Consider the following 25,990-nt stretch of genomic DNA (forward strand, 5'->3'; position numbering starts at 1 on the left):
CATAGCTCACATATAATCCACTCGTGGAAAAGAGTGAGTTAGCCCAATAAACAACCAATAAACTCATGAAGTTAGCCCATCGTACATGAGCATGGAGACTTGATAAGGTTGCTTGACCATACATGGGAAAATATTGATTTTTGTCACACTTTAATGTAACATTTAATTCATACTTCAAGGCCTTTTGCAAATATACAACTTGATTTAGAAGCTATATTGTTCAAAGATTCTCAAGCTTGAATTGGTCGAGTGAGCAAGAGCATGAGAAAGAGGAAATGAGTGAAAAATCATGCATGTATATTTGCACTCCAAAATACCCATTCTCATTTGGACCCAACAATGTGCGTCATGGAAAACTAATATAATATTTAAGGAAACATATATTTTTTAATTGAGATACCTTGAGAAAAGACATCTATGCTTGTTATACTGTTGGAAAATGACAAGCATCCTACCTCCTTGTGAAGCTGCACATATTTATCAGATGCTTGATAATATGCACATTAGAGGGGAACTTGAAAATAGTATATGAGAAAGGATCTTAAAAGCTAACAATAAACTATATATATCCTCACTCATCATAAGACTATTATTACCTAAACCTATACTTTAATTTAAGATCCATTGATTTTGATCAATAAAGAAACATAAACTTGAATCCTTCAAATACATCATCATTGATTTCCACCAAGAATGAGGGTTCCCTAAAAAAGAAGAGTATAAGATGAAACTCATCATTAAAATGTAGGACTTTGTATGAATGACTTCCATGATATGCTAGTAGGTGTGCTTTTCATATTCATGTACTAAAGAATCACCTTGATTGGGCCAAAATACCAAGACTGCATATATATAGTTTGTAATCGCTTTTTTTGGAAAGCCTTTCGCATTCAATCCGTTAACATATATATCTTACCAAATTAATAATTTACAATGTCAAAATGAAATATATTTAACCATAGAGTCAAATAAGTATGCCTCACAATTATAATACATGTGAATATTATGAGAAGGGATTACATTGTGTACTCTAGATAATAGCAAAAGATATGAGATCCAATTGTCAATCAATCAAGTTTTGTCAATGCTCATCTGCATTCACCAACATATTAGTTCATTAACTCATCATTAGCATGAAAATTAGTCCTTAGTCTAATTTATTTTAACTTGCCTAATAATTACACAACATGGTTGCAATCATTGCTTTGCTCCTTGGAAATGCTTTGCTAGAAAGGGGTCTATTTAGTGTGCCAACACCTCACATCATGTTCAAGGTGTTGATAAATTGGAGCACACCGCATCAAATGGCAATGCATGTACTCTCATTAGTACTTTATGTAGTGGGCATAAAGAACTTATTGTTAGTTCTTGGAATTATCGAAGATAGTTTTAGAGTTAAGTTTGTCAACGACAAATATAAGATTCATTATTGCAATAGCAATGAGTTATGTTTGTTGATGGTGGTAGATATAAGATTCATTATTGCAGCAACAATGGCATTATTGTTGCTCCATCAACCTTATAACATGAACTTTAGAATATGGAAGCTCATGAGAGGATTGCACATAGTAATGCATGCGTATGTTTTATATATAAGGTCTACTATTCAATGATCTTAGAGAGCTTTCCCATGGTGAATTTGGGAGGCCAAAACTATAAATTTTCTTGAAACTCTCCCTTTCTCATGGTGAGTTTGACAAAGAATTCCATGAAAATAGGAAACTCTATTTCTTTTGTGAAATTTTTGCTAAAGTTATGAAACAAGCATAATAGGTTCACCCTCATCACTTACAACAGGAGGTTATAAACTTTGTTAAGCATCCCCCTCTCACTCCTACCACACACAAACCACTAGTTGCACTAGTCATCCTAATCACAGAGCAGTGTGGTTGTGCTATGTGTTTAAAACTGTCGTGCCCTTTTCATTTCCCTTTTCAAACTCATAGTGGAAAGGCTCTCTTACACTAGAGTAAAATTCATAGAACTATATCTTTGGCTCATTAGCTCTTAATAAATTGGTAGCATTGCAAGCAGAAATTGGCTCTTGACAAATTGGATATTAGAAGCTCTTCCTCTCTCTCTCATCATGGGCACATGTGCTGCTTCATTTCTCATCCAATAGAAAAGCTTCTTGTTTGAGCAAATCAAATTTAGGGGCACATATATGGCTTAATTATGCTGAACCCTTCCAACAAGGTATCAGAGAGAGGGGCATATGCCACATAAAGTTTTATTAGGCTAAAAAAAGACGACTTGGAAGAAAACCATTGGCTGTTGGACTTTACTTATCAATTGCTTGATTGTACATGGCAGCATGCTTTGTTAGATGGGGATTATGAGTTCTCTTTCCCTTCTGGGCTGAAAGATACAAGTCAGTGCAACCACATCAATAGCAAGCAGACGGAACAATGTCACACTATACTCATGTGCTCTCTCTCTCTCTCTCTCTCTCTCTCTCTCTCTCTCTCTCTCTCTCTCTCTCTCTCTCTCTCTCTCTCTCTCTCTCTCTCTCTCTCTCTCTCTCTCTCTCTGTCTCTCTGTCTCTCTCTCTCTCTCAGCCACATCAGTAGCAAGCAAACGAAACATCTCACACCCTACTCATATGCCAAGCTCTCTCTCTCTCTCTCTCTCTCTCTCTCTCTCAACCACATTAGTAGCAAGCAAACGGAACATCTCACATCCTACTCATATGCCCAAGCACACACACACACACACACACACACACACACACACAGGGAGTACTAATTGATCAAGCCATTCAACTTAGCTCATCTGAGTGGCCTAGGCCTCGACACAAACACCTATGACATCTTCATAGGTGAATACACATTATTATCGCTCTAGGCTCTCCACATCCACATGATATTGTACCATCTAGAGCTCATTGTTACTAGATAGAGTTCTATGGTTTATACAGCCTTAGTTTCCTTCTTATTTGCTTTGTGCTACATGTTTTGCTCACATAGTTGTCCCATCATACTCATGATTGTGACTCATTGTCTCATAGGTCATTTTGGCCTCTTGTTGTTGCAAATAATATACCATTTCATTTCATTTCTCTCTCCACCTCGCCCCATCCACCATCACAATTTGTAGCTATGTTTGCTTGTAGCGTCCACCTAGCTTCTCTTCCCTTGAAACCTTATCCCTAAATTTTCATCCCTTATTTTCCAATCATTTGCATCACCTTCACATACAATGGAAGCACGACATCTAATAGAGAGGGTCCACTTACTATAGAGGGTTAGACCTGAGCTCTTGCCCTAACAATAGGATATATCCAAAAACTTTCTCAAATGATCCTAATAGCATTGCCCACGCTCCAAGAGCAAGCCCATAGCAAGAATATCTACATCAGTGAGTTCACAACATAGAAGCACCAAATATGGTCTTGAAGGACCCACGTACCAAAGTGCACACATGCGTGACAAAGCTAGAGAAAAAGTTAGTGCGAGAGGAACACGATGTAAAGTGAGTGTAGTGGATAGAGGCAAGACAATCGACACTTGTGAACCTTTTCTTTAGTGTGTTGATGAAGTTGAAAACATGGACCAAGAAAATGCAAGTAGGAGCCTATAAACAAATAAAAAGTGAAAACGATTGCACAGAAGATGAAAATGTCACTATTCAGACAGACTTTTTTAAGCCTTGTATATACTTGCATTAATGCTCCAATCATAAGCCTTGTAACCCTCATGTAACATGTGCACTACAATCTCTGTACACTTAGTGAGGCCTTGTGATAGCCTCTACCTTTATATGATTGGTTTTTCCATGTCTACACTTAGCAAGGTTCTACTCATGACAGCCTATGTATAATCGATGTTTTTTTAATGGTTGTAATTGAGGAGGGGTGTTGAGAAACATTCAATCACACTCCTATGATAGCCTCTTTGTATGAGGAAAAGTGGTACCATCTTGCAACTATAAAAGAGTGTACTTGACAATCATTATCATCCACCAAAGGCGGCAGCCACCACGGCTACTTTGAGTTGGATACCTTATTTTCTAAATTATAGCATTTGATTTGATGAGAGACTTTTGGATGACATATAACCCATACCAAAATAGCACTCCCTTCCCTTTTTGTTGTGCACCCTAGATATTCATAGGCATCACTTCTATTTTTATTTTTTGTTGCAATTATGTATCACTTGATGAATACATTGACCATAAACATGTATGTAATGCTTTGGGGATCTTTCTTTCTTTGTTTCTAGAGGAATTTATTTAAAAAATTAAAGGGACAATTAGGCTATATACGAGAGTCCTTACCTATCTTGGATGCAAGTGATGAGAGAGGAGGCCATAGTCATCGTGGAAGGGCTTGTCAGAGCCTAATGACGGGAGCTCCGTCTGCAGAGCCTCTTTGAGGTTGAGCACCACCTCGCTCATGCAGGGCCTCCGCGAGCTCTCAAACTGAGTGCACTGCATGGCCGCCTCCAGCACGCGCCATACTGACGATGCCTCATAGCTGCTCCCCACCTTCTCATCCACAACATCCTCAATCATGCCTCGCTCGATCAAGGGCCGCGCCTGTCCATTGACACCCCCAACTCTCAGATCAGATCGGCCACAGTAGACTGTTCTAGATAATTTGGTTCATTGATACATAAAGTTAATGCACTGCACATGAATTGATTAACTCTTTGTGTTACCCATTCTGCTATGTGCACTTGTTTTTCTTTATCTCCTGCATTGAGGATCACATTCTGTCCACTTGTCACTTCATACAAGAGCACCCCAAAGCTATAAACATCGACTTTTTCTGTCAGTTTTGTGCTGGATATGTACCTGCATAAAAGGAAGGATTTCCCACATGACACAGCTTTATTACATGGATGATCAAAAGTGACATTTCACTAGGATTTGTGCACAGCTATATGTACATACTCTGGATCCATGTAGCCTATGCTCCCCATCATGTTAGTTGTAGGAACATCTTCTGCACTACTCAGACAATTCCTTGAGATGCCAAAATCAGCAATCTTGGCTTCCAAGTTATCATTTAATAGAATGTTTCTGCTTTTGATATCCCTATGAATGATTTGTGGTTTGCATCCATGATGTAAATAATCAAGTCCTGCATTTGTCATTGCCACTTCATAATAAACCAGACCATCATATAATAGAAGAGATGCTTAACTTGAAAAGCCCTCAATCAGCCCCTGAAAGAGTACAAACACTTACTACCTTGCGCAGCATCAACCAATATCATCAATCTTTGTCTCCAAGACAACGGTGTAACTTTTGATATTGGACCTTCATTAGCAATCAAGAGAACTTAATGTACCTTTGACAAAATGGACCAATCAAATGATTTTTTGTAATTGATATTCTTATACCATGGAGGTAGTTGAACAAAGATCCTTTAGGCATTAACTCACAGACAAGCACTAATAGCCCTTGTCTTTCGATACAATACCCCAAGAGTCCTACAAGGTTCTTATGATGCACTCTGGATAGCAGCCCAACCTGAGAAGCAAACACTTGTGATGATTAATCACGAGGTATGCAGAAATAATTCTCATCACGCAGGTGCTCTTGTGGGTCTCACAGAAGAGTGATTCGGTTGAATATGACTTTCAGTTTGAATTACAATCTAATATGAGTACAGAACAAAGACCATACAGGCTCTTTCAAAACTCTTTGCATCATATTCAGTTGAATATTACTTTCGGCTTGAATTTCCACCAATATGCATTAGAACAAAGACCATACACACCTCGTTCAAAAACTCTTTGATTCCTTGACTAGAATTCTTGGAAGCTACTTTGACAGCAACACTGCAACCACTAGGAAGCTGTCCTTCATAAACAGGTCCAAAACCACCACGCCCCAGCTCCACTCTGAAATTTTGTGTGGCAGTTACAATGTCCTGCTAGGTGAAGGATTCAGCTAAGCTGGAAGCTTTCCTTATTTCAGTGTGTCCCACCACTGCATTAGTATATACAAAGCATTCATGAGAGGACATCATAACTTGAACAGAGCACAAATTACTAAAAGACATGTTGATTGCGGCAACCCTCAGAGCTTCTTTCCATCAGCATTTGTAAATCCTTATTCAGCATGCATTGAAAGCATTAAGGTAATCAGTTGATGTAATTACCAAGCTCTCAATAATTTTACCCACCATAGGTAGGGCTTGTCTGCTGTTGATGCTCTTTCTTGATGAGCTTTCGTCTCTTGGCGAAGATGATCAATCCAATTCCACCAATGGCAAGCAATGCAGCCGCAACCACTCCAATTATCACACCAACATGATTATTCTTGGCCTTTGTGCTAGAATTTGGAAAATAACTATTTGATGGAGATGGGGGAGAATGGCATGGTAAGTTATTATCACGGCAGAGTAATGGATTTCCAGAAAAGCTGCAAGGTAAATAGAGGTTTCTGAGTCAAGCCTTGCTTATCAAATTGCCCCTTTCACACAATTAATAAACAAGCACATACACTAAATGATATACAGAATTTGGGCAACAACTAGTACTGAAGGCAACTTATACACACCCTTATACAGCGGTAAATTCTGGTTCTCAGCCAATTTAGTCATTTGCAGTCCTTGAAGATACATTCCAGCTACTATCAATTTTCATCAGTTGAAGAGGAGTTTGATATATGATGTCACTAGTCTGACTGCATATAGATCTGCTTTGTGCAGTAAAGGTACATTACATGGACCTACTTTGGGTTATGTACTTCCATTTTAGTGTGTTAAAAAGACAATGGACTGATAGCCTATCATTGCTATCTTGCTGCAACCTCTCTTTTTTTTTGTGAAGGATTTTCAATTAAAGAATAGCAAATTAAAATATACACAAAGGGCCTTCTAGGCAACCAGGCAATATAAAAGATAGGGGACAATACCACAAGTAGCCACAAGGCTATTGAGTCACTAAAATTAAAGGACTGCATTAACACAAACTAACTACATTTAGTCCTAATAACACAATATTAGTGAGTTTGGGAATCTCCCAATTCCCATTTTTTGAATACTAAAAAGGTAGCTCCCAAATAACATGTCCATAAGTTTCTCAAAACCATATGATGTGACCTATTATTGGAAAGCACTTGAAAAATGGAATCTATTGAGCTATAGACCGCTCGATTTGGAGTTATAGTGTTCAAGTTATAATAAATCCAAAGATTTGACCACGTGTCCCAAACTTATGGGAAATTTCCATATTCCCCAATATGGTGTTTAATTTAGCTCCATAGAAATAGCCCTGAAAATATTCATTACATTAGAAAGGCATTTTATTTGGCAGTAGGATAAATGCCCAAAAATCCCCTATATAAGGACATGTTGTGGGCATTCATCCTGATCCCTATTCATCCATTATCACATCCACACTATGGCAAGCTCTACATCATCATTCCTAATAATTTGGAGGTTCTGCCCCTGCTGCCATTGCTGCCACCCATCACCCAATGCTGCCGCCAGCCTGTCAATGTTGCTGCCATGTGGCAGTAGATGGTGTGGACTGTGCGATAAAGGCTGGAAACAAGTGCCCAATGGATGTAGACAATGTTGGGAAGCCTCGGCTAAGATGTCCTCCATGAATAGGGTGTGGGCAGCGAAGCTAGAGGGCCTGAAACCTGCAAAAACGAGATTGGGCTGAATGGAGGGCAACTTGCCTATTTATGAAAGTTTTCGGATCTCAAACCTCTCCTCGTTTTAACTCTCTTGAACTACTTCCCATTTTATGGTTTTTCATTACTTAAACATTTTAGGGGCTGTCCAAGAGGCTATATCAGCATGTAATGCTTAGTTTAGCTCAACAACCACCTCTTGTCATTGTAAAGCTCAAATATGCATGATCCGCTGCTAAACCAATAGGTCTTCTTGAAGAGGTAAAGTCAATTCAATGATATCTGGCAACAAAGAGGGTGACCCTATCAAATAGTCTACAGTACTCAATTCCCCCTTGGGGATCCAACATGTAAGCCCTCCTCAACTTTGCCATCATGACATGCCATTAAAGATGACCATCCCATGTGCATTCCCCAATGGGATGAAATGTCTATCATACTCTGTTATCTCCCTAGTGTCACATGATTATCTTTGCATGTTCATATCCTCTAGGGCAATCTCTCAATACATGGCATCATGTGTGTCATACATCATTGTCTGGGCAGTACCTCTGTATACATAAAAATCTTCGGATAGCTATGTCTCCCACATGATGTGTGGCGCCATTGTCTACTATCCAAACAACCTCATGACCACAAGGATGTGTCGAGTGGGCCTCTACGATAGCCTCATTTGAAGACAGCTCGCTCATGGACAAGTATACAACCTCTGATATCCCTCCAAAGATGAGGTGGGCCTCAGGACCTAAGTCCATTGATGGTCCAATCGGCTGGTCAAATATCCCCCTAGATGTTGAACAAGAAGCAGACCGTGATGGTTGTCTTGTAGCGATTTGGCCCAAAGGTCTCTAGTGACATTGTGTGGGTGGATGGTCACCACCCTGCCTCCACTAAGGGAGTTACCCACTGCAAGTGGGGCAAGGTCTTGGTTGGGGGATTTAACTTGGGTTTTGTATCTTTGGCCTTTGAGTGACACTTATTGTTGAAATGGCCAATCTTTTTACAATGTTCACAAAACCTATTTCTCTTAGATAAGTTATACCGCCCATTCCAATTGAGATTGGGTGTTCCTCCAATCTCAATTGGGTGTTCCTATACAAGGATCTCAATTGGAAGTGATCTTTGTCTTTATCCTTGAGATTGGGTGTTTCTATACCGCCCAAGCATGAAGAGTACAAAGGAAAGTGATCTTTGTCTTTATCCTTGTTATTGTCTTTCACTTGCTTCCCCTTCTCAAAAGTGGACTACGGCCCACTCTAAAGATGGCAAAGAGGGTTTCTTATGAACTTGATCAAACAGCCATACATAACGCAACAGCTAGCCAACAAACTCATAGAATGTGGACAATCTAGACTATGAGATCACTTGTTCCATAAAATTGAAATACTTCGGTGGCAACTTATTTAAAAACAAAGCGACCTATCGTAATTGAACTTAGGAGGTCTAGTAGTGGCAAACTCAGTTAGTAACCATCCACGCTCAAATAACTTGACATTAAGGTAATCCTAATGAGTGATTTTGAACTCTTGGAGCTCATGGTCAAGGTTTATGTGCCACATTCTATCCTAAGCAGCATAGATGAGTATGTGGATAAGTAATACATGAGATGAAAAGTGTTGATGATGTGTTATAGAAGGTGGAGAGGTGGGATTGATGATGATAGTGTCAGAGTGCATAATGAAGAGAAGCACCAACGCAAAGAGAGAGAGAGAGAGAGAGAGAGAGAGAAAAGAAATGTTGTTTAGTACTTAATAAATATAACATCCATTACGAAAAAAAAGAGAGAAAAGAAATCTGCATTGACTGAAAAAGAATGTTGAATACAAAGGAGTGGATTGATCAGTCCCTACATGCAGCCCTAGGTGTCACTGAGGGCATTGGATCAGGCTGAAATGATGACAAACAGGACCGATGATGATGGAGACAAAGACACTGAAGGAGACAAAGAATATCCGGCCTGCTGTCCATGCCAAAGATGGAGGAGACTGCAACTACAACGGATCACTTGCCAAAGGAGAGAAGAAGATAATCTGCCAACCCGGGGAGGGGGGGCTATAAATAGCACAAACCCCCCAAAACTGGCTGACCAGCATTAGAGAGTGACAAAAAATTACACTCTTTCTATTACCCTCAAATCTACCTCTTCTTTGGCCTTCAGCCACATCTAGGATCCGAGAGAGGGTGTTAGTAGTCATGTTTATCATCCCCTGTCATCTCTTGCATGTGAGCCTTAGTTTGAGTCAAACGGGGACATTAGGAGCTTTGACATTTTTGTCATGTGCTTTGATGGAGGAGGTAGCTCATTCTAGAGTCTACATTTCTTCTTTTATTTGGTTTAGAAGTGTTTATGAGTCAGTTTTCAACCACTTTGCTGCCCTTGCCACATTGCGAGTGCTCTAGACTACCACATCAGCATTACTGATGCCACATGAGCATTTTTAGTATGATCAATTGCTATGCAGTTGACTTGATTTTTTGTCACTCTCTAATGCTAGTCAGCCAGTTTTGGGGCTCAGATCCTAGATGTGGCTGAAGGCCAAAGAAGAGGCAGATCTTAGGGTAACAGGAAGAGTGCCAATGCCCATGAAGTCCGTCGATGTAGACCGCCAATGAAGAAGCTCCTCACGATCCTGGAAATCCCCCTCTAAAACAATAGGGGACAAGGAATCCACAGTCGCATCACCAAGACCGAACCCCTCTGAAAGGAATGGGGGGTACAAGGGAACCACCGAAGGAGAGGGTGGGGGACGGGAAAGTACCTATGGAATAGATGGTGCACAAGCAAGAATGGGTGTAGCAATAGACAATTGCCTTGGAGGACCCTACATAAGAGAAGGGGAATGGAGCCTATAGAGCCCACTCTCCTGCCAACCTATTGCTAAAATAGCTCCTAAAGAAGAATCCACAATAAACATGGCCTGCTCGGTGAAGACAACCCGGGTACAAAGTCTAGTAAGACCATAAATGGAGAGGAGTGGAAAGCCCAAGTTTGGAACATGTAGGACTTCCAAAATGGAGGGCGACAATAATGGCAAAGTGCCAACACTACTAATAGGCATCGAAAAAATGTCACCAACAGTGACAAGACCCTCACATGGACGAAGATGCTGTAGCATATCTCCTCATGGAGTCATATGACTCAAAGCATCACTGTCAATGAGCCAAGGGCTCGCTATAGACGAGTCAAACATTGAAGAAGAATCCTCCAACACATGGATATGAAGGAACACAGACTCATGGGTAACAACTGCTATAGAGAAAGAGGAAGGCTCAGATAATGTAGTTCCATCCTTCGCTCCCAAACGAAGCTGAGGGTACTTCTGCTAACACTTCTTCTCAGGAGGTGTCCCCTTCCCATAATGTGGGCATCGAGGCTTCTCTAAATCTGTGTCAGAGCTTGAAGAATACTCTTATGTCTCCTTCTTGGGCTTGGCCTTTGTTTTCTCCCTCTTCTTCTTTCCCCCTCTTGTACCTACAGTAAAATCTTTCATGGAGCTGGACCCATTGGCTACCTCTTTCAAATGCTCGTTATGATCCAAGTCAAGTATGGCAAGCTCCTCCCATGAAGAGTTTCAGGTCCTAGATGTAAGAAGGCTAGTGTAGAAGACTATCATATTTCAGAGAGGGTAACTAAGTCAAAAGAATCATGGCTATATCCTCCAAAGAGATGATCTTGCTAAGGAAAGAAAGCTCATCCCTCATATCCTCCAACTTGTTGATGTGATCCTTCATGGAAGGAGAGTCATCAATAGTGACTCTCCAAAGTGATGATCCTGCCGAGGGAAGAAAGCTCATCCCTCATATCCTCCAACTTGTTGATGTGATCCTTCATGGAAGGAGAGTCATCAATAGTGAGCAGCCGTAATTTCTTCCCAAGAGTAATCCAATGGGAAAATGTCTTCTAATTGTACAAAGAAGCAAGCTTTGTCAACACTTGCGTCGGCTACCGCAACCTACATACATGCACTATGATAAAATCATGTAAGCTCATAAAGAGGAAAGATCAAGCTCTAGAATTGAACCGATCCCATAGGGCCACACGATCCATCGTCGATCCCACTTTGGGATCCTCCACGAGACAAGGAATAGGGAGGGTAACAAACTCCCAAAGATCGAAGGTGTCAAGTATACATTCCACCTTACAAGACCAAAGTGAATAATTTGATCCGCCCAAAGTCTTCTTTGGGAAGAGAAGGAAGAAGAGGAACCTATACTGATGGTGCCATCATACACATCCTGAGGTTAGAAGAACGGGCCCTATGGGAGACATGGAGAGAGAGGGGAGGAGAGGGCTGCTCTGATATGTGTGACTTGTTAGGAGAGGGTTCCTGTTCAGAACGGGGATGGGACCTCCAATCTTCGCGATGATCCCACTGCCTTCCAAAGGAGTGACGAGAGACATTCTCGTTAGAGTCATCAAAGCCATTGAACTGGTGATAAGGGATCTTCAACACCTTCAAACACCCACAAAAATCTATGTTTTGCTGCAAATGGTCCCGAACAGTGGAAATCAGCTACACCTTTGCAATAGAATGATTGTAGATGGTCCACTTGTGTCATATGGATCAGTAGAACACAGAAAATCTGCATTCTCAGCAAAGCGCAGATGACTGAAAATCTGTGTTTTCAGCTCGGGGGGTCTCCTCTCAAAGGGGTAAATCTGTGTACTGACTTCGGCGATGATACAATGTGAGAGTACCCAATGGAAGAGAACTACAAACATGGAGAGAGAGAGAGAGAGAGAGAGAGAGAGACAGAGAACAAGAGATGAAGAAAAGAAATTTGCACTGACTGAAAAAGATTGTTGAATACAAAGGAGTGGATTGATCAATCCCTGCATGCAGCCCAAGGCATCAATGAGGGCACCAAATCAGGCTGAAATGATGACAACAGCACCGATGGTGATGGAGGACGGGAATATTCACCCTAGTGTCCATGCCAAAGATAGAGGAGACTGCAGCTACCAATGAACCACCTGCCAAGGGAGAGAGGAAGATAATTTGCCAATTGGGGGTTAGGGGGGAATAGGGGGATGCTGCTATAAATAGCACAAACCCCCAAAAACTGGCCGACCAATATCAGAGAGTGACAAGAAATCAGGCCGGCTTCATTAAATGCATTCAGCAGCAGCTGATCATGCCAAAAATGCTGACGTTGCATCAGTAATGCTGATGTGGCACTCTTGAACACTCGCAATGCGGCAGTGGCAGCAAAATGACTGGAAACCGACTGACAAATACTCCTAAACCAACTGAAAATTGAAATGCAGACTCTAGAACGAGTTGCCTCCTCTATCAAAGCACATGACAGACATGTTAGAGCTCCTATGTCCCCATCTGACTGAGACTAAGGCTCACACACAAGAGATGATAGTGCATGACAAACATGACTGCTAAGAGATAGAGCAGTTGTAGGTGGGGACATCATAGAGGATGGTAAGTGGCCAGGGAAGCATGGATGACTTATTGATGTTGATGAGAGAGCAGCAACTCTAAGGCTGATGTTGACGAGAAAGCAGAAACTCTAAGGCTGATCAGTAGCTTGCAAAAGAGACAAGCACGTGGCAATAGCCTTAGAGGCAGGAACTGGTTTGATGTCAGCTGCTGAGTCAACATGCTGTCTACGAAAGGCAACAGTGTTTGTTGTCTTGAGTGACTTGATGGCACGTGATTGATTGCAGCTGGTGGTCATCCTGCCAATAGCTGATGGTGTTAAAGGTAGTGTTGGAGCGGACTGTGATAATGCAGCAAGACATGACAACAGGAAGATAGGAATTCTAAGACTGCAGTAGTCAAGTAGGAGCCAATAGCTGATGGTGTTAAAGGTAGTGTTGGAGCGGACTGTGATAATGCAGCAAGACATGACAACAGGAAGATAGGAATTCTAAGACTGCAGTAGTCAAGTAGGAGCCACTGTTGCAGAGACAAGACATCTGCAGAAATTACAGCAGCAGGTATGGTATTGCTGACGGCAGGTACAGCAGCATGGCTTCGCTGATGGTAGTTGACGTGCTGCTGCTGGAACAAGGTGTTGCAGGCAGACTTAGCAGGTGTCGCAGTCCAGAGCTGGCACGTGCAGCTGACATGGCAATATGGCAGAAGTCTAGAACTGCACATAAGCTTCTTAGGAGAATAAAGTTAAAATTTTAAGCTATGAAGTATCCCCACCATTAAGTGCTTGATGTAAATCTCTCTCTTTATGATACAAGTTCACATCATGCATTATCTTTCTTTTTGTAAAAAACTTTCCAACAAAGAGTATACTTCAGATTTGTCTCTCTACTATAAAGGCAGCCTACTTTGACATTCTCTTCAATTTGCATCCAATATCAAACTTCCAAACCCTTGTTTGTTCCCAATGGAAATAAATTTGAATTTACGAGACAGATAAACAAAAGAAAAGGGAAATCAATGGATGAAGCTAGATGCAACCAGCAACTCGACCTACTCAAATTGTAGTGTTGATGCATCTCTTTTTTCCAATAATAGTATTGGTATTTGTCCCGATAGATTATTGTTTTGTAGATACCTGCATAGGATAAGGCATGTAAGGGTTTCATATCAAGAATCAATTGTGCTCTTTGAGAGAAGGAATGACAAGCTTATGGAAAGAAAAAAATTTGGTTTGCATCATTTCCTCTATTTCCTATGATATCTCCATTCAGTTCATAATAAATTTTTTACAAATAAAAAGTGAGAGAAACAATAAAAAAATCTGCATACCACTTACAAGTATTTCAAATTTGTCAAAGTGGACAATGATTCAGGAAAAGATCCATTGAGCTTGTTGTTGCTTAGATCCTTGTATGAATCATTGGTTTTGTTTTAGTGATATATGGTATAGACATTAGAAAATACTCATTTTACTAAACTTAACATGAGAAAATTTCCATTAACACTACTCTTGTAATTGGCCACAATTGTGGGTATGAGAAACTTTTGTAGCTTAGGCTCTATTTCGATTACTTGAAATAACATGGACCTACAATCTCAAATTTTTGATGTAGCTTTATCGATGATCGAGTGGCCCCTGGCATAGGAGGCCCGCTTCTACCAGTTTATAGAGTCTCACCTCTCAACTTGGTTGATAGATGCCCTGGTGGTACCACCAGGCGCATCCATCAACCCCATGGTCCGAGGGAATGGAGTTCACTGTCCAGGCTGGCAGCGAAGTGTATCCGCATGCTTCATAGCTCCTCTTCCTCTTGTCAGTAGCTTCCACACCAAACAACTGCTTGTTCGATCAGTCATAGGTTTTCCTATGAGTTTACATCTTGCATCCTGGAATGTGAATAGCCTCCACTATAGTGGAGCACGTGGTTCCAGGAAGTTGATTGTTCAGCACGAGCTGCAGCTTGCCCTTGCCAAACGGATCGACATCTTACTTCTACAAGAGCATAAGCTCACTCCTATCTAGGCACAGCGAGTAGGGAAGGTACTCCCGTGCAGTTCACACACCTACCGGAGCATGCCATCGGTGCCCACGGCAGGAGTGGAGGCATATACACCTCTATTGACCCGAGTCTCACTGCCTGTGTACGAGATCACGCGACGATAGTGGCAGGGAAGGTTCTATGGATCAGATTGGATATTGGGGACTCATGCCTTGGAGTCCTCAATGTCTATGCCCCTACTGAGGTTAGGGCATGCACCAGGTTTTGGGTGTGGAGATCGCAGTAGGACTCCCAGAGGTGGACTTCTGGATTATTGGAGGAGACTTCAACAACCTGGAGGCCTTAGAGGACCAGTAGGGCAGAGGAAGAAACTACCAAGGCATGGCTAGGGAGGAGCAGGAGGCATGGGAGATCTTTCTACTAGCAGTAGGAGCACGTGATGCTTGGAGAGACCCAGCTTTCCACAAGAGGGAGAGGTCGCTGGACTTCTCCTGGGAATACAAGCGGCTAGGTGGAGTCCTGTTGGAGCAATTGGACAGGTTCTATGTGGGAGAATGGGGATGCTCTCGCAGAGGCCAGGTAGGGTGGTTGGTGTGCACCACTTTGTCCACTGCCCGATTCTCTTGACACTTGATCCCCCACCATCTACCCTAGACACACGATTCTATTGGATCCCTCACTCAATCGATAGGGGAGGGAGGAGGTGAAGAGACAGATTGAGCAAATTTGGACTAGGGAGTGGGGCAAGAGAGATAGGATCACAAAGGAGGTGGCAGAGGTCCTAGCTGAGTTGAGCAGTATCTACCAGGAGGCAGCCCTACAGATGAGGCAGTAGAGTTGGGAGGAGGAGAGAGCACTCCAATGGGAGCTAGCAGCCACGCAGAGATTGCTACAAGAGGCACCACGGAATCCCATCCTCCACACACAGGAGGTGCGCGCGCGAGCTGCCATCATAGGCCTAGAAGAAAGGCGCTTTGAATTCTCATTACGCACCTCAGCAACCTTCTGGACGCGGAAGGGAGACACAATGTGCAGGGAGTTTTTCCAAGTATACCAGCCCCGCACCTCAAGAGAGTAGATACGCAGCCTTTGAGATCAGTATGGGAGGACTCGTTCTAGTCCAGACGAGGTGATGGAGATTGCCATGGACTACTACAAACACCTTTTCCAATAGGAGACAGCCTCAGCTAGAGGACAGCAATGTAGACAGGAGGTCTGGGATCACATCCTGTCCCTTGTCACAGAGGAGATGGGACACTCCCTTCTAGCCCCCTTCACAAAGAAGGAACTAGAGGAGACTTTCCATACACAGGATGAGCAGAAATGCCTGGGAGAGGATGACCTCTCTAAGGCCTTCTTCACTACCTATTGGGAGGTGGTGAAGGACCCCTTACTGCTCGCCTTCGAGGAGATTTTTACTTCTGGACAGATGCCAGGGAGTTGGTAGGCAACTCCGCCATGTGCTTCCAGACATCATTCATGACACACAGACAGACTTTTTCCAAGATAGGAGCATCCTAGACAATGTCTTTACCTTCTTTGAGGCGACAAAGTGGGCTCAGCACAGTGGTCAGGGACTGGCTGTACTTCTCGACTTTGAGAAAGCCTATGACAGGGTGGACTAGGACTTCTTAGAGGGCACCATGGCGAGGTTGCGCTTCCCCTAGACATGGATCCGCGGGGTCTCCGCACTTTACAAATTGGCAACCAATAGGGTTCTTATAGGTGGTAGGTGAGAGAAGTAGTTTCGGCTAGAGAGATCGATCCGGCAGGGCTATCCCCTAGCCCCATACCTGTTCTTACCCTTTGCAAAGGCAATGTCTCACTTCCTCAAATCACATGTGAGCGGATTACATGGCCTCTGACTACCAATGAGAGAGGAGACGGAGCTGTTAGACTCAAAGTATGTAGATGATACAACACTCTGCATAGAGGACGATGAATTGATGCTGGAGAGAGTGAGACTGGCTCTCGAGGTATTCTGTACTGCAGTGGGAGCGAAAATCAACTCGCGAAAGTCGGTTGGTTTCCTTACAGACCTGGACTCTAGCACGAAGTGGAGCGTCCACTTGGGATTTAGATGGGTGAGTAGAGGGCAAACCCCGTCCGTTACCTAGGGTTCCAGGTGGGACTCGACATCACTCCCGCCCAGCAGTTTCTTGGAGTCCTTGACTCTATTCAGAGGAAGCTGACCTACTGGAGTACTGCTTGCCTTTCCCTAGCAGGTTAAGCCCTAGTGGTTAACCAGGTCCTCCTAGCGACGGCTTGGCACATCACCTCGTGTTGGTGCTTCTCCTCATCCTGTGTAGTTCAACTTCGTCGCCTAGTGTGGAATTTCCTTTGGCCACGTCGGATAGTTCCAAGGATTCCCAGGCCAAGGTGGTGGAACTTCCTTTGGCCGGGTCAGAGAGCTCCAGGGATTCCTAGGCCAAGGTGGCGTGGGCGACTATCATCTAGCATCAGTCATCAGAGGGAGGGCTTGAGATCATAGACCCAAAGTATCAGAGTATGGCCCTCTTAGGCAAGCTAGTAGTCCGCGGCCTCACACTAGGAGGGCGGACCTAGAAGGTCCTAATGTAGGAGGATTATAGATTGAGGCTTGGCGGTGATTGGAGGCCGTCCTTGAGATGGATCTTCATGGCGGCCCAAATCACCCCCCCTCTCCCCCAAAATCCCCCTTCCTACTACACAGCCTGCTTTGTGGACACGCCACATCTTCATCGTGTAGGAGGGGGGGGTGTCAGGCCCTTGACAAAGGACAACAGGATGAGGGGATAGCTGTCCTTTCATGGAGGAGGATTGGAGGGGTTGGCCTTCAGGGGAAGACATGGTGGCTAGATCCCTATGTCTTCTAGGAGGAGCTCAAGGAGTGGCGTCTCTGGATTTGGGAGGGCAGGCCACTTGATGAGCTGGAATGGGATTCGGGAGAGTGGATATGGCCGGCCACTACGGTCACCAAGAAGCCACCGAGGTTCCTGGAGTACATAGCTAGGATTGGCAGACACGTACTGACACAAGAGGACATGGATTGGGCACCGTCACGTAGTAGGTACTGGGCGGAGCACAGCATCACAGAGACTTTTTGACGGACCTTCTGGTGCTGTCTATGGGATAGCTGGAGGCTGAGGAGGGTATCGTATTTCTTATGGCTAGTGGCACATGGAGACCTGGCGGTGGAAAATTGGTTGGGCCCAGATGCAGGAGGGTGGTTGTAAATGCTACACAGAGCAGCCTTCGGAAACTCCAAAGCACTGCCTTTGGTCGTGTGAGGCGGTGCAACTCGTGTGGAGAGAAGCATGCCGCATCCTCTGTCGTATAGCACCCAACCTTGGATGTATCTCATGGGGAGCTTTCTGCTGCCAGGCAATCAGCTAGGGCCATCACCTTCTATATGACACTGGGATGCAAGACACAATATTCATTATTGAGGCAAGGTCATACGCAGTGGTCAGTTTGGAGGCTCTACCCATCTGCCAAGTTCTGGAGCCCACAGCAGACCACTCTGAGGTATGGGAGATCGTAGGGATTCTTATTGGATGGCATATTTGGAAGGCGCGGTGTCAAGAGGTTTTTGGCGGAGAGAGACTTTCAATACAGGCGACTTAAGCAGAGTTTTGGACCTCCATCATCCACTCCCTATGCGGCCGATGGGACTAGGTGCAGGGCAAGTCTCAAACTCATCACGAGCTCCGTTTTCATTTCACGTGCTCTTGGGGGGAACAGGACCTGTTTTTCGCAATGCAGGCAAGCAGCCCCAGATGGCGATACACCCCCCCCCCCCAAAAAACTGCCCTGAGAGGCTTGTACACTTGATATATCTGTAACTTTGTATCAGCTCCAACTATTCTGTTGAGCATGAGCACTTCCTTGTATTCAGGTTTTTTTTTTCTAAAGTAATATAATCAGCCACACTTTATTTGCAAAAAAAAAAAGCATGGCCTACAAATAAAAGTACATTTTGTCAGATATTCAGCCTAATAAACAAAGTTTAGAGGTGCTTTCAATTAAGTGTACTAAAAGTCCTCATCTCACCTCTGGTCTCTAGGAAGGTGTCATCTACACATTCTCTGATACGATCACTTTACAATCTCTAGTTTAGTTTTCACCATAAGTTTCATTTGCACCTTGTCACTCTCCTCTTTCCAGCCCTTGTGGTGGAGTATCACTATCAAATGGAAAACTTCAGATCCCTCTTTGACACCATGCCATTGTCAAAAGTGGATGCAACAATGGAAGCATAAACAAATGCTGAAATAAACAGCTGAACACCAAACAGAAGAGAAAGGAAAGAGAGAATACTGCGAAAAAGGGAACTTAGAAGAATGCTCAGGAAATGAAATCCATATACCAAACATGAGATAGTCTTAGAAGAATGCTCGGGAAATGGAATTCATATGCCAAACATGAGGCAGTCGCATACAACAGTGAGTCATTAGCTGCGTGGGCATTGGCACCAACTCCCTCTCTCCAACAAAACTACAGATGAATAACTGACTGAGGAGGGAAGCCTAGAATAGATAGGCCAAAATAGTGCCATAAATGATAGTAGGTTGGCCAGCAATAAATGCCTAAATACCCATCATAATGACCACAATAAAATGCCTAGAATACCTAGTAATGTCAAGCATAGCCCAAACTCACCATGAGCTGACTAGGCTGCTAACAGCTACAAGCATGCTTTGTCGGTACAATGATTGGTGCAGGCCGCAACCACTAACATCAAGAGACCATTCACAAAGCTACAAATTGTGTGGCTGAGTAACTCTGCACTGCTTCAAAGCATAGCCCAGACTCACCATGAGTGACTAGGCTGCTAACAGCTACTAGCATGCTTTGTCGGTACAATGACTGGTGCAGGTCGCAACCACTAACATCAAGAGACCATTTACAAAGCTACAAATTGTGTGGCTGAGTAACTCTGCACAGCTTCAAAGCCACGAGTTCAGACATCACACTGCAAAGTATATGTGGTTAGGGGGTAAGTCCACCTAGCAAGAGACCACTTACAAGGCCAAGCCCCGCCTTACAACAAATGATGATGGACTCACAAGAGTCTAACATCGGTGTGGTAGGGCCCAAGCATCCCTTGCTGCCCAAGCCAAAAGCAAGAACTTCAGAAGGGGCCATGTCTAGACAGCAGATGCCCTCAAAGCAACAAACCTCTCCTCCTATGAACATCATCCTCTTCTCTGTCCACTCCTTGCCCCATCTCTGCCTTTGAAAACCTGCCCCTCCACCACACAAAGATGACACCCCTACTATGTCCACAGGCTAGTATAGGGGAGTGGAGTTCACCTTCTAATTCGGCATCAAACGTCCTTGCATGGCACCCAATTCCCCTCATATTTGACTATGCCAAGCAATAACTTATTTGGTGGACTTAAGAGTTTCCGCATGAGCATAAACCTTGTATCCTAGAGTGTGAATAGTCTTCAATTTAGTGAAGCACAAGGTTCTAAGAAGCTAATTGTTCCACAGAAGCTCAACCAACCCGTGTTGTATGCATCAACATTTAGTTGCTACAGGACCATAAGCTCTCCTCCTCTCACACCAACAAAGTTGGGAAGGCACTATTGTGAGTCTGTATTCTTGGCATAACTCTCTCCCTCAAGATCCCTTCCATACTTTATCTTCTTTGTATCTCTCTTAAAATGGCTCCTTTAGCTTCTTCTATTGATGACTAGGATGCCGACATTGTTTACTCATCTATGAGTGCTATGTTCGAGACTTGATATGTTCATATTTAGATTTTACTGAGGATACTCTCTCTCAATGCTCTAGATGTTCCAATTTTAGAGAGGGGTGACACGTGGGAAAAGAAGAAGTCTCAATGCTATTATTGTGGCCAGAAGGGACATCTTCGGAAGGACTGCACGACAATAGTAGTTTTGTAGGAGGAGTAGACAAACATACAAGGTGATGACGATGAGTTCCAAGAGCATTGTTCACCTACAGGAAGTACTCAATCGGCACCCATAGTTAGAGTGGGAGTAGTGTGTACTTCCATTGGCTCCATTCTATTGTTCTCTATGAGAAATCACAAGACAATTGTAACAAAGCAAGCCTCAATATCTTTGCACCATCATAGGTTAGATTTTGGTTTGAGGTGGGGCAATGTTGCTTGAGATTGATTCTTAGATTGTTAGAGGAGACTTCAACAATATGGATAGCTTAGAAGATCAACAAGGTAGAGACAGTGCCATAGTCACAAGGAACCACCATTTTTGGGTCCCCAATCCTATGCCCCATGCCTATTCCATGTGATTATATAATCACAAGGAATGGCAATTCATGGCTGTCCTTGTCCCCATTTCCCATTCCACGTGAGTATGAGAGAGACAAATTTCCAAGCCAATGAAAATGGAGAGCAAGAGGTCTGGGAGGCTTTTCTTTTCATAGTTGATGCCAAAGATGTTTCGAGTGACCTAGCATTTCATAGCCAAAACAAATTGCTTGACTTTTCTTAGGGCTATAGCCAATTGGAAGGCTGCTTCTTGGAGTATCTTTAAAGGTTCCATGTGGGTGATTGGGGGCACCTCTCAAGAGGGGAAAATTGGGTAATTACAAGGTCCACACAACCAGATCATGCCCTAGTTCTTTTGACTTTGGACATACCCGCTTTGGCTCTATAGCCCTATTCATGTCTGCGACCTATGAGCATGAGGTTGTTGAGAAATGCATTCACTCAATCCATTCAATTCATTTCTCTCCCTTCAGTTTTAGGGTTTCACATAGTGTATAGCCACAAAAAGGGGCTAGGAACCCACATCTAGGGTGCCACCCTAGACTGTCTGGGAAGCCATCCTAGGACCTAGACAATATTTTTCTATTTATGGGCAATCTCTATGATTCTTCCACACACCCATCAAACACTCTCATCACCATCAATCATTCCTCTGAGGCTCTCCATCATTCTTCTCTCTCCTTTCACTATCTCCACCCCTTTCTACTGCCACGTGCCAATCTGCTCCATCTACAGACCTAAGAGTACAAATCTTGCTCACTAAAAGAAGATGATAACCTAAACTCGGCACATAGAGAACTTCTAATGTGTGAGTGTTGGGGGTAAAGGCGCCTCCGCCTAGCTGCCCGTGTATTACTACACTGACAGTCACCACCACTGCACACTGCAGGTGGCGGGCACCGGCACCATCACTTTATTCTTTATTCTTTTAGTGACAGTTTGAATAAAGGAAGGCCCGGTCACACATTGTGACTGTTGGAGTTCCCATTTCTTGTCTCTCTCTTTCTTGCTCTTGCTCTCCCGCCATAGCTCTCGAGTGCAAGCTTCGATCCTTCTCACCTTTCAACCGGTATCAGAGCACGGCTTCCCAACTCTTGAGCTTGGCTCGTGGCATTCTCAGCTTCCCATTGACTCCCCACTCGCATTGGGTCTCCTTCCCGGCAGCCATAGCTCATTCTCTTGAGCTCCCGTCACTTCTCGGCTTCTCGAGCTTCTTCCCGGCCTATTGAGGCACCATCAGGGCATTGACATTGAGGTATTGATTCATTATTTCAAAGATTTATCTCAGTCCACAGGTCTAGGTAAACAGGGTTTTCACAAGTTGTGGGCAGCCATAGCTCACACCTCTTGGAGCTCCCTTCACCTCGATCTTGCTTACAACCTATCAAGGCTTGCTGAGGCTTGGTGTAGGCCTTCTTTAGTCCCAATTTGTGCCCCCTTTGGGCCCATTGTTGACACGTGGGATAGCAGACCCCCCCAGCCAGCTCACGTTTTTTTTTTTGCGCCTGTTTAAAAATCTGGCCCAAAAATCACTCTTTTTGTCATATCTCGGGCATTCGGAACCTGATTCAGGCAAGGTAAGAGTCTAAATTGGGGTTTTGGCACTCTCCGGACGTGATGGTGATGTCGGATTTGCCAAATTCTGATGACAAAATATTCTGTAACAGATTTCAGGTCTGAGACAACATGTATTTGTATGTCTATGGCTTATGTGATGCTTCTACTGATGTCTATTGATACCGGATCACTTGTGGATGTTATGCCTCTTATGTGAGATGCATTTGGAGATGATTTAGCTCAGTCATTGACTGTTTTGAACAATCCCAAATTTGTCCAAAACAGGGCAGCTACCTGTTACTTCAATTTTATGCTTACAGGTCTTGGCATTTGATGCCTGATTATGCCCGGTTGGTGCCTGTACATACGGGAATGTATGCCTATGGTTTGACTACGGATTTGAGCTTGGATTGAGCACTCATATGCTCAGTTTACAAAGGTTATATGCTGCTGAAAACTTCAGAGCTGAAGCTATTTATACTACAGTTGGGTTATGCCTATTGGTTACGAGGTGCTCCCGGCTACTCGGTATAATGTCATGATGTATTTGGACTATGCCACATGTCTTGTTTATGCTCTAGAATGCTTTTGAGCTGAGATTAGAGCTCGATTTGGGTTTGACTATCACTTCTTTGCAGCTGGCATTTCATCTATGACATGGTTTATGCCTAGGCTACCCAGTACGGGTTATGGTGTCTTGGTGAATGCTTTATGCTTTGACTGTGGATGACAATTGTTTGAGCTCATCTTGACATTCATTTGAGTATTCCCTTGAGCAGTTGGGCATTGACTTGGATTTTTCCGTTACGACTTGGCTTTTTTCATTATGACCTTGGATGCTATTGAGGCATTGTCTTGGTTACTATATTTGGCACTTTGACTTGGTTTACTTGAGTTGTTGAGCTCGTTTATCCGCCTTTTGAGCTAGTGAGGGTATCTTGTATGCTTGACCGACATTGAGCAGGAGGTTTATACTATTTGAGCATTTTGTAGATACTTGAGACTTTGGGATCTCTTACACTTACATATTGCATGGTTCATACACTGATATCTTGGAATTGCTTTAGACCTGAGCTTGGGCTTTGCACTCTTGTGAGCATACACCTACTGGTGTTAGGTCTTGCCAGTGTTATGTATACTTTGCCCTATTGTCCAGGGGGTATGTCTACTCATTGTCGAATGCTTTGGTGACATGTTTGGGTATTTGCTCAGGGTCTTGATGACTGTTTGGTGCTGATTTATGCCCGTTTATGGCTGGTCATGTCTTGGCTGTTATTTCTTGACTTGGTGCAGTGATTTGGTCAACAATTGACTCTCATAGTACCCTGGTGTCATTTATTACAGCAAGCATATAGCTCCGGACTGACATGGATTTTTCATGCTGAAATATTCTGAAGTGATGTACTTTCACTAGTACTTGGTGGGCAGCAGCTTTGGTTACACTTTTCTCGCCATTTTTCTCTCGATTTTTAGTAATTTTTTGGGCATTTTCTGCAGTAAACAGCAAGCAGTTTTAAATTGTCTGCAGTCTTTCAGCCTGCATTATAGCGAGTTTGTCCACTGATCATGCTATTTTCAACATCACTAAGCTTGATGGTACGAATTACTCTTATTGGAAGAGCCAGATTTGGCAGGTGTTGGTACAGAAATCGTAGATCAAACCTTTGAGGTTGAGCGGGCATCCGCCTACAACTATGCCAAATGAGGAATGGCTTAAGCTTGATGAGTTATGCAAGTCCAATATTGTATTATCTCTCACAGAAAAGGTTCATTACAATGTATTTGAGGAAGAACAGAGTGCATGGCAGTTGTGGGATAAAATCAAGAATCTCTATGACAAGAAAAGTCTAGCGAGTCAAATGTATTGGCTAAAGCAACTTATGGATCTGCACATGAAGAAGAATGTGACCATGTCTACTCACTTGAGCCAGTTCCATGCTATACTCAAAAACTTGACTTCGCAGAGGATGTCACTCCTCTTTTCTTGCTTGGTACTCTTAATGAGTCATGGGATGTATTTCGCACTGCATTATGTGCCTCTACTGCTACCTTGAAAGTATCTGATGTTAAGAGTGCTCTTCTGCAGAAAGAGGCTAACCGTAAGAATTTGGATGCCTCTCGTGTGTCGCATACTATGACAGTTAGAGGCAGGAATGATGGATATGGAAAGCATGGCAATGGCAGTGGGCCATGGACAGGATTCTCAGAAATCTTGGTCCAAGTCTCATGGGAAGTCACGTAGCAAATCCCGTGGTAGGAATGCAAATGTTACTTATCACCATTGTGAGAAAAAGAGCCATATTAGGCCACAATGCCATGAACTGCACAATGAAAGGCGCAAAGATAAGAGGAAAGACAAAGTGTAGGATAAGTCTTCTGATCGCAGCATAGTGCTTGCAAAGTCCAGTGTTAAAATTGACGAGATCAATGTTATGCAGCCTGAGGATGTTGATGATGATGATTATATCCTTGCAGCTTCTTCTAGTGCTTCGTAGATGACAGAGATACACTCTATGTATGCACAGTGTTGGCTCTTGGACTCAGGTGCGTCCTTTCATGTGACACCTTGCCGAGAGTGATTTCATTCATACCGTACTGTTTTGGGTTCTGTGCGCTTGGGTGATGACAGCTCTCTTGATATTGTGGGCATTGGTGATGTTAGGCTGCAGTTTTCTTCTGGCAACAGTTTTGTTATACAGGATGTATGTCATGTACCTGCTTTGACACACAGTCTCCTATCAGCTAGACAGCTTGATGACGTAGGTTATTATGTATCTTTTGGAGACTCTACATGGAAGATCACTCGTGGCAGACTTGAAATTGCGAGAGGTGCCAAGGCTGGCAGCCTCTATCCCTTGATTGTATCCGCTTCTTCCCTTAATCATGTTTTGTCTGTGGGTTCTATTCCACATGTATCTCTTTAGCATGCTCGTTTGGGCCATATGTCTTTGAAAGAAATGAAAATGCTTTCTGATTTGCAGTACTTACCGCCCCTTGATTATGCATGTTTTGATTCATGTGAGTATTGTCTTTATGGCAGGCAGACTAGGTCTACGCGTAAGAAGTCTCGTAGGCCACGCATGAGTGAGCCCTTGGCATTGGTACATTCGGATGTCTGTGGGCCCATGCCTTATTAGTCTATGGGTGGTGCCAAGTATTTTGTTACTTTCATAGATGATTTTTCACGGAAAGTTTGGGCATAT

The 25,990-nt window shown here is 43.3% G+C and overlaps 2 protein-coding genes across 7 annotated transcripts in view; both read right to left on the bottom strand.

The window, feature by feature from the left end:
* Positions 1–811: 811 nt before the first annotated feature.
* On the bottom strand, positions 812–5,881 carry LOC148030803 (putative leucine-rich repeat receptor-like protein kinase At2g19210; the record flags this gene model as incomplete). The annotated part of the gene is made up of 7 exons (XM_087685844.1): positions 812–1,092; positions 4,276–4,536; positions 4,659–4,794; positions 4,894–5,083; positions 5,194–5,262; positions 5,346–5,475; positions 5,726–5,881. Coding segments are annotated over 6 exons (942 nt in total), but the record flags the coding sequence as incomplete, so codon positions are not given.
* LOC148030804 (putative LRR receptor-like serine/threonine-protein kinase At1g05700) overlaps positions 5,799–25,990 on the bottom strand; it is a 74,875-nt gene continuing 54,683 nt past the window's right edge. For 4 of the 6 annotated variants that reach the window (XM_087684335.1, XM_087684331.1, XM_087684336.1 and 1 more), the window contains exons 5-7: positions 14,041–14,121; positions 6,134–6,372; positions 5,799–5,937 (exon numbers count right to left, since the gene is read on the bottom strand). In XM_087684335.1, the coding sequence (XP_087540461.1) occupies positions 5,882–5,937; positions 6,134–6,372; positions 14,041–14,121 (376 nt within the window). In that variant the 3' untranslated portion in view covers positions 5,799–5,881. Of the gene's footprint in view, positions 5,938–6,109; positions 6,373–14,040; positions 14,122–25,990 lie in introns of all 6 variants that reach the window. The other 2 variants (XM_087684332.1, XM_087684333.1) reach the window with 2 other exon arrangements.

The sequence above is a fragment of the Lygodium microphyllum genome, chromosome 9, assembly GCF_053477565.2.
Source record: "Lygodium microphyllum isolate KBCC chromosome 9, Lygodium_microphyllum_v1.1.10, whole genome shotgun sequence".
Taxonomy (NCBI): domain Eukaryota; kingdom Viridiplantae; phylum Streptophyta; class Polypodiopsida; order Schizaeales; family Lygodiaceae; genus Lygodium; species Lygodium microphyllum.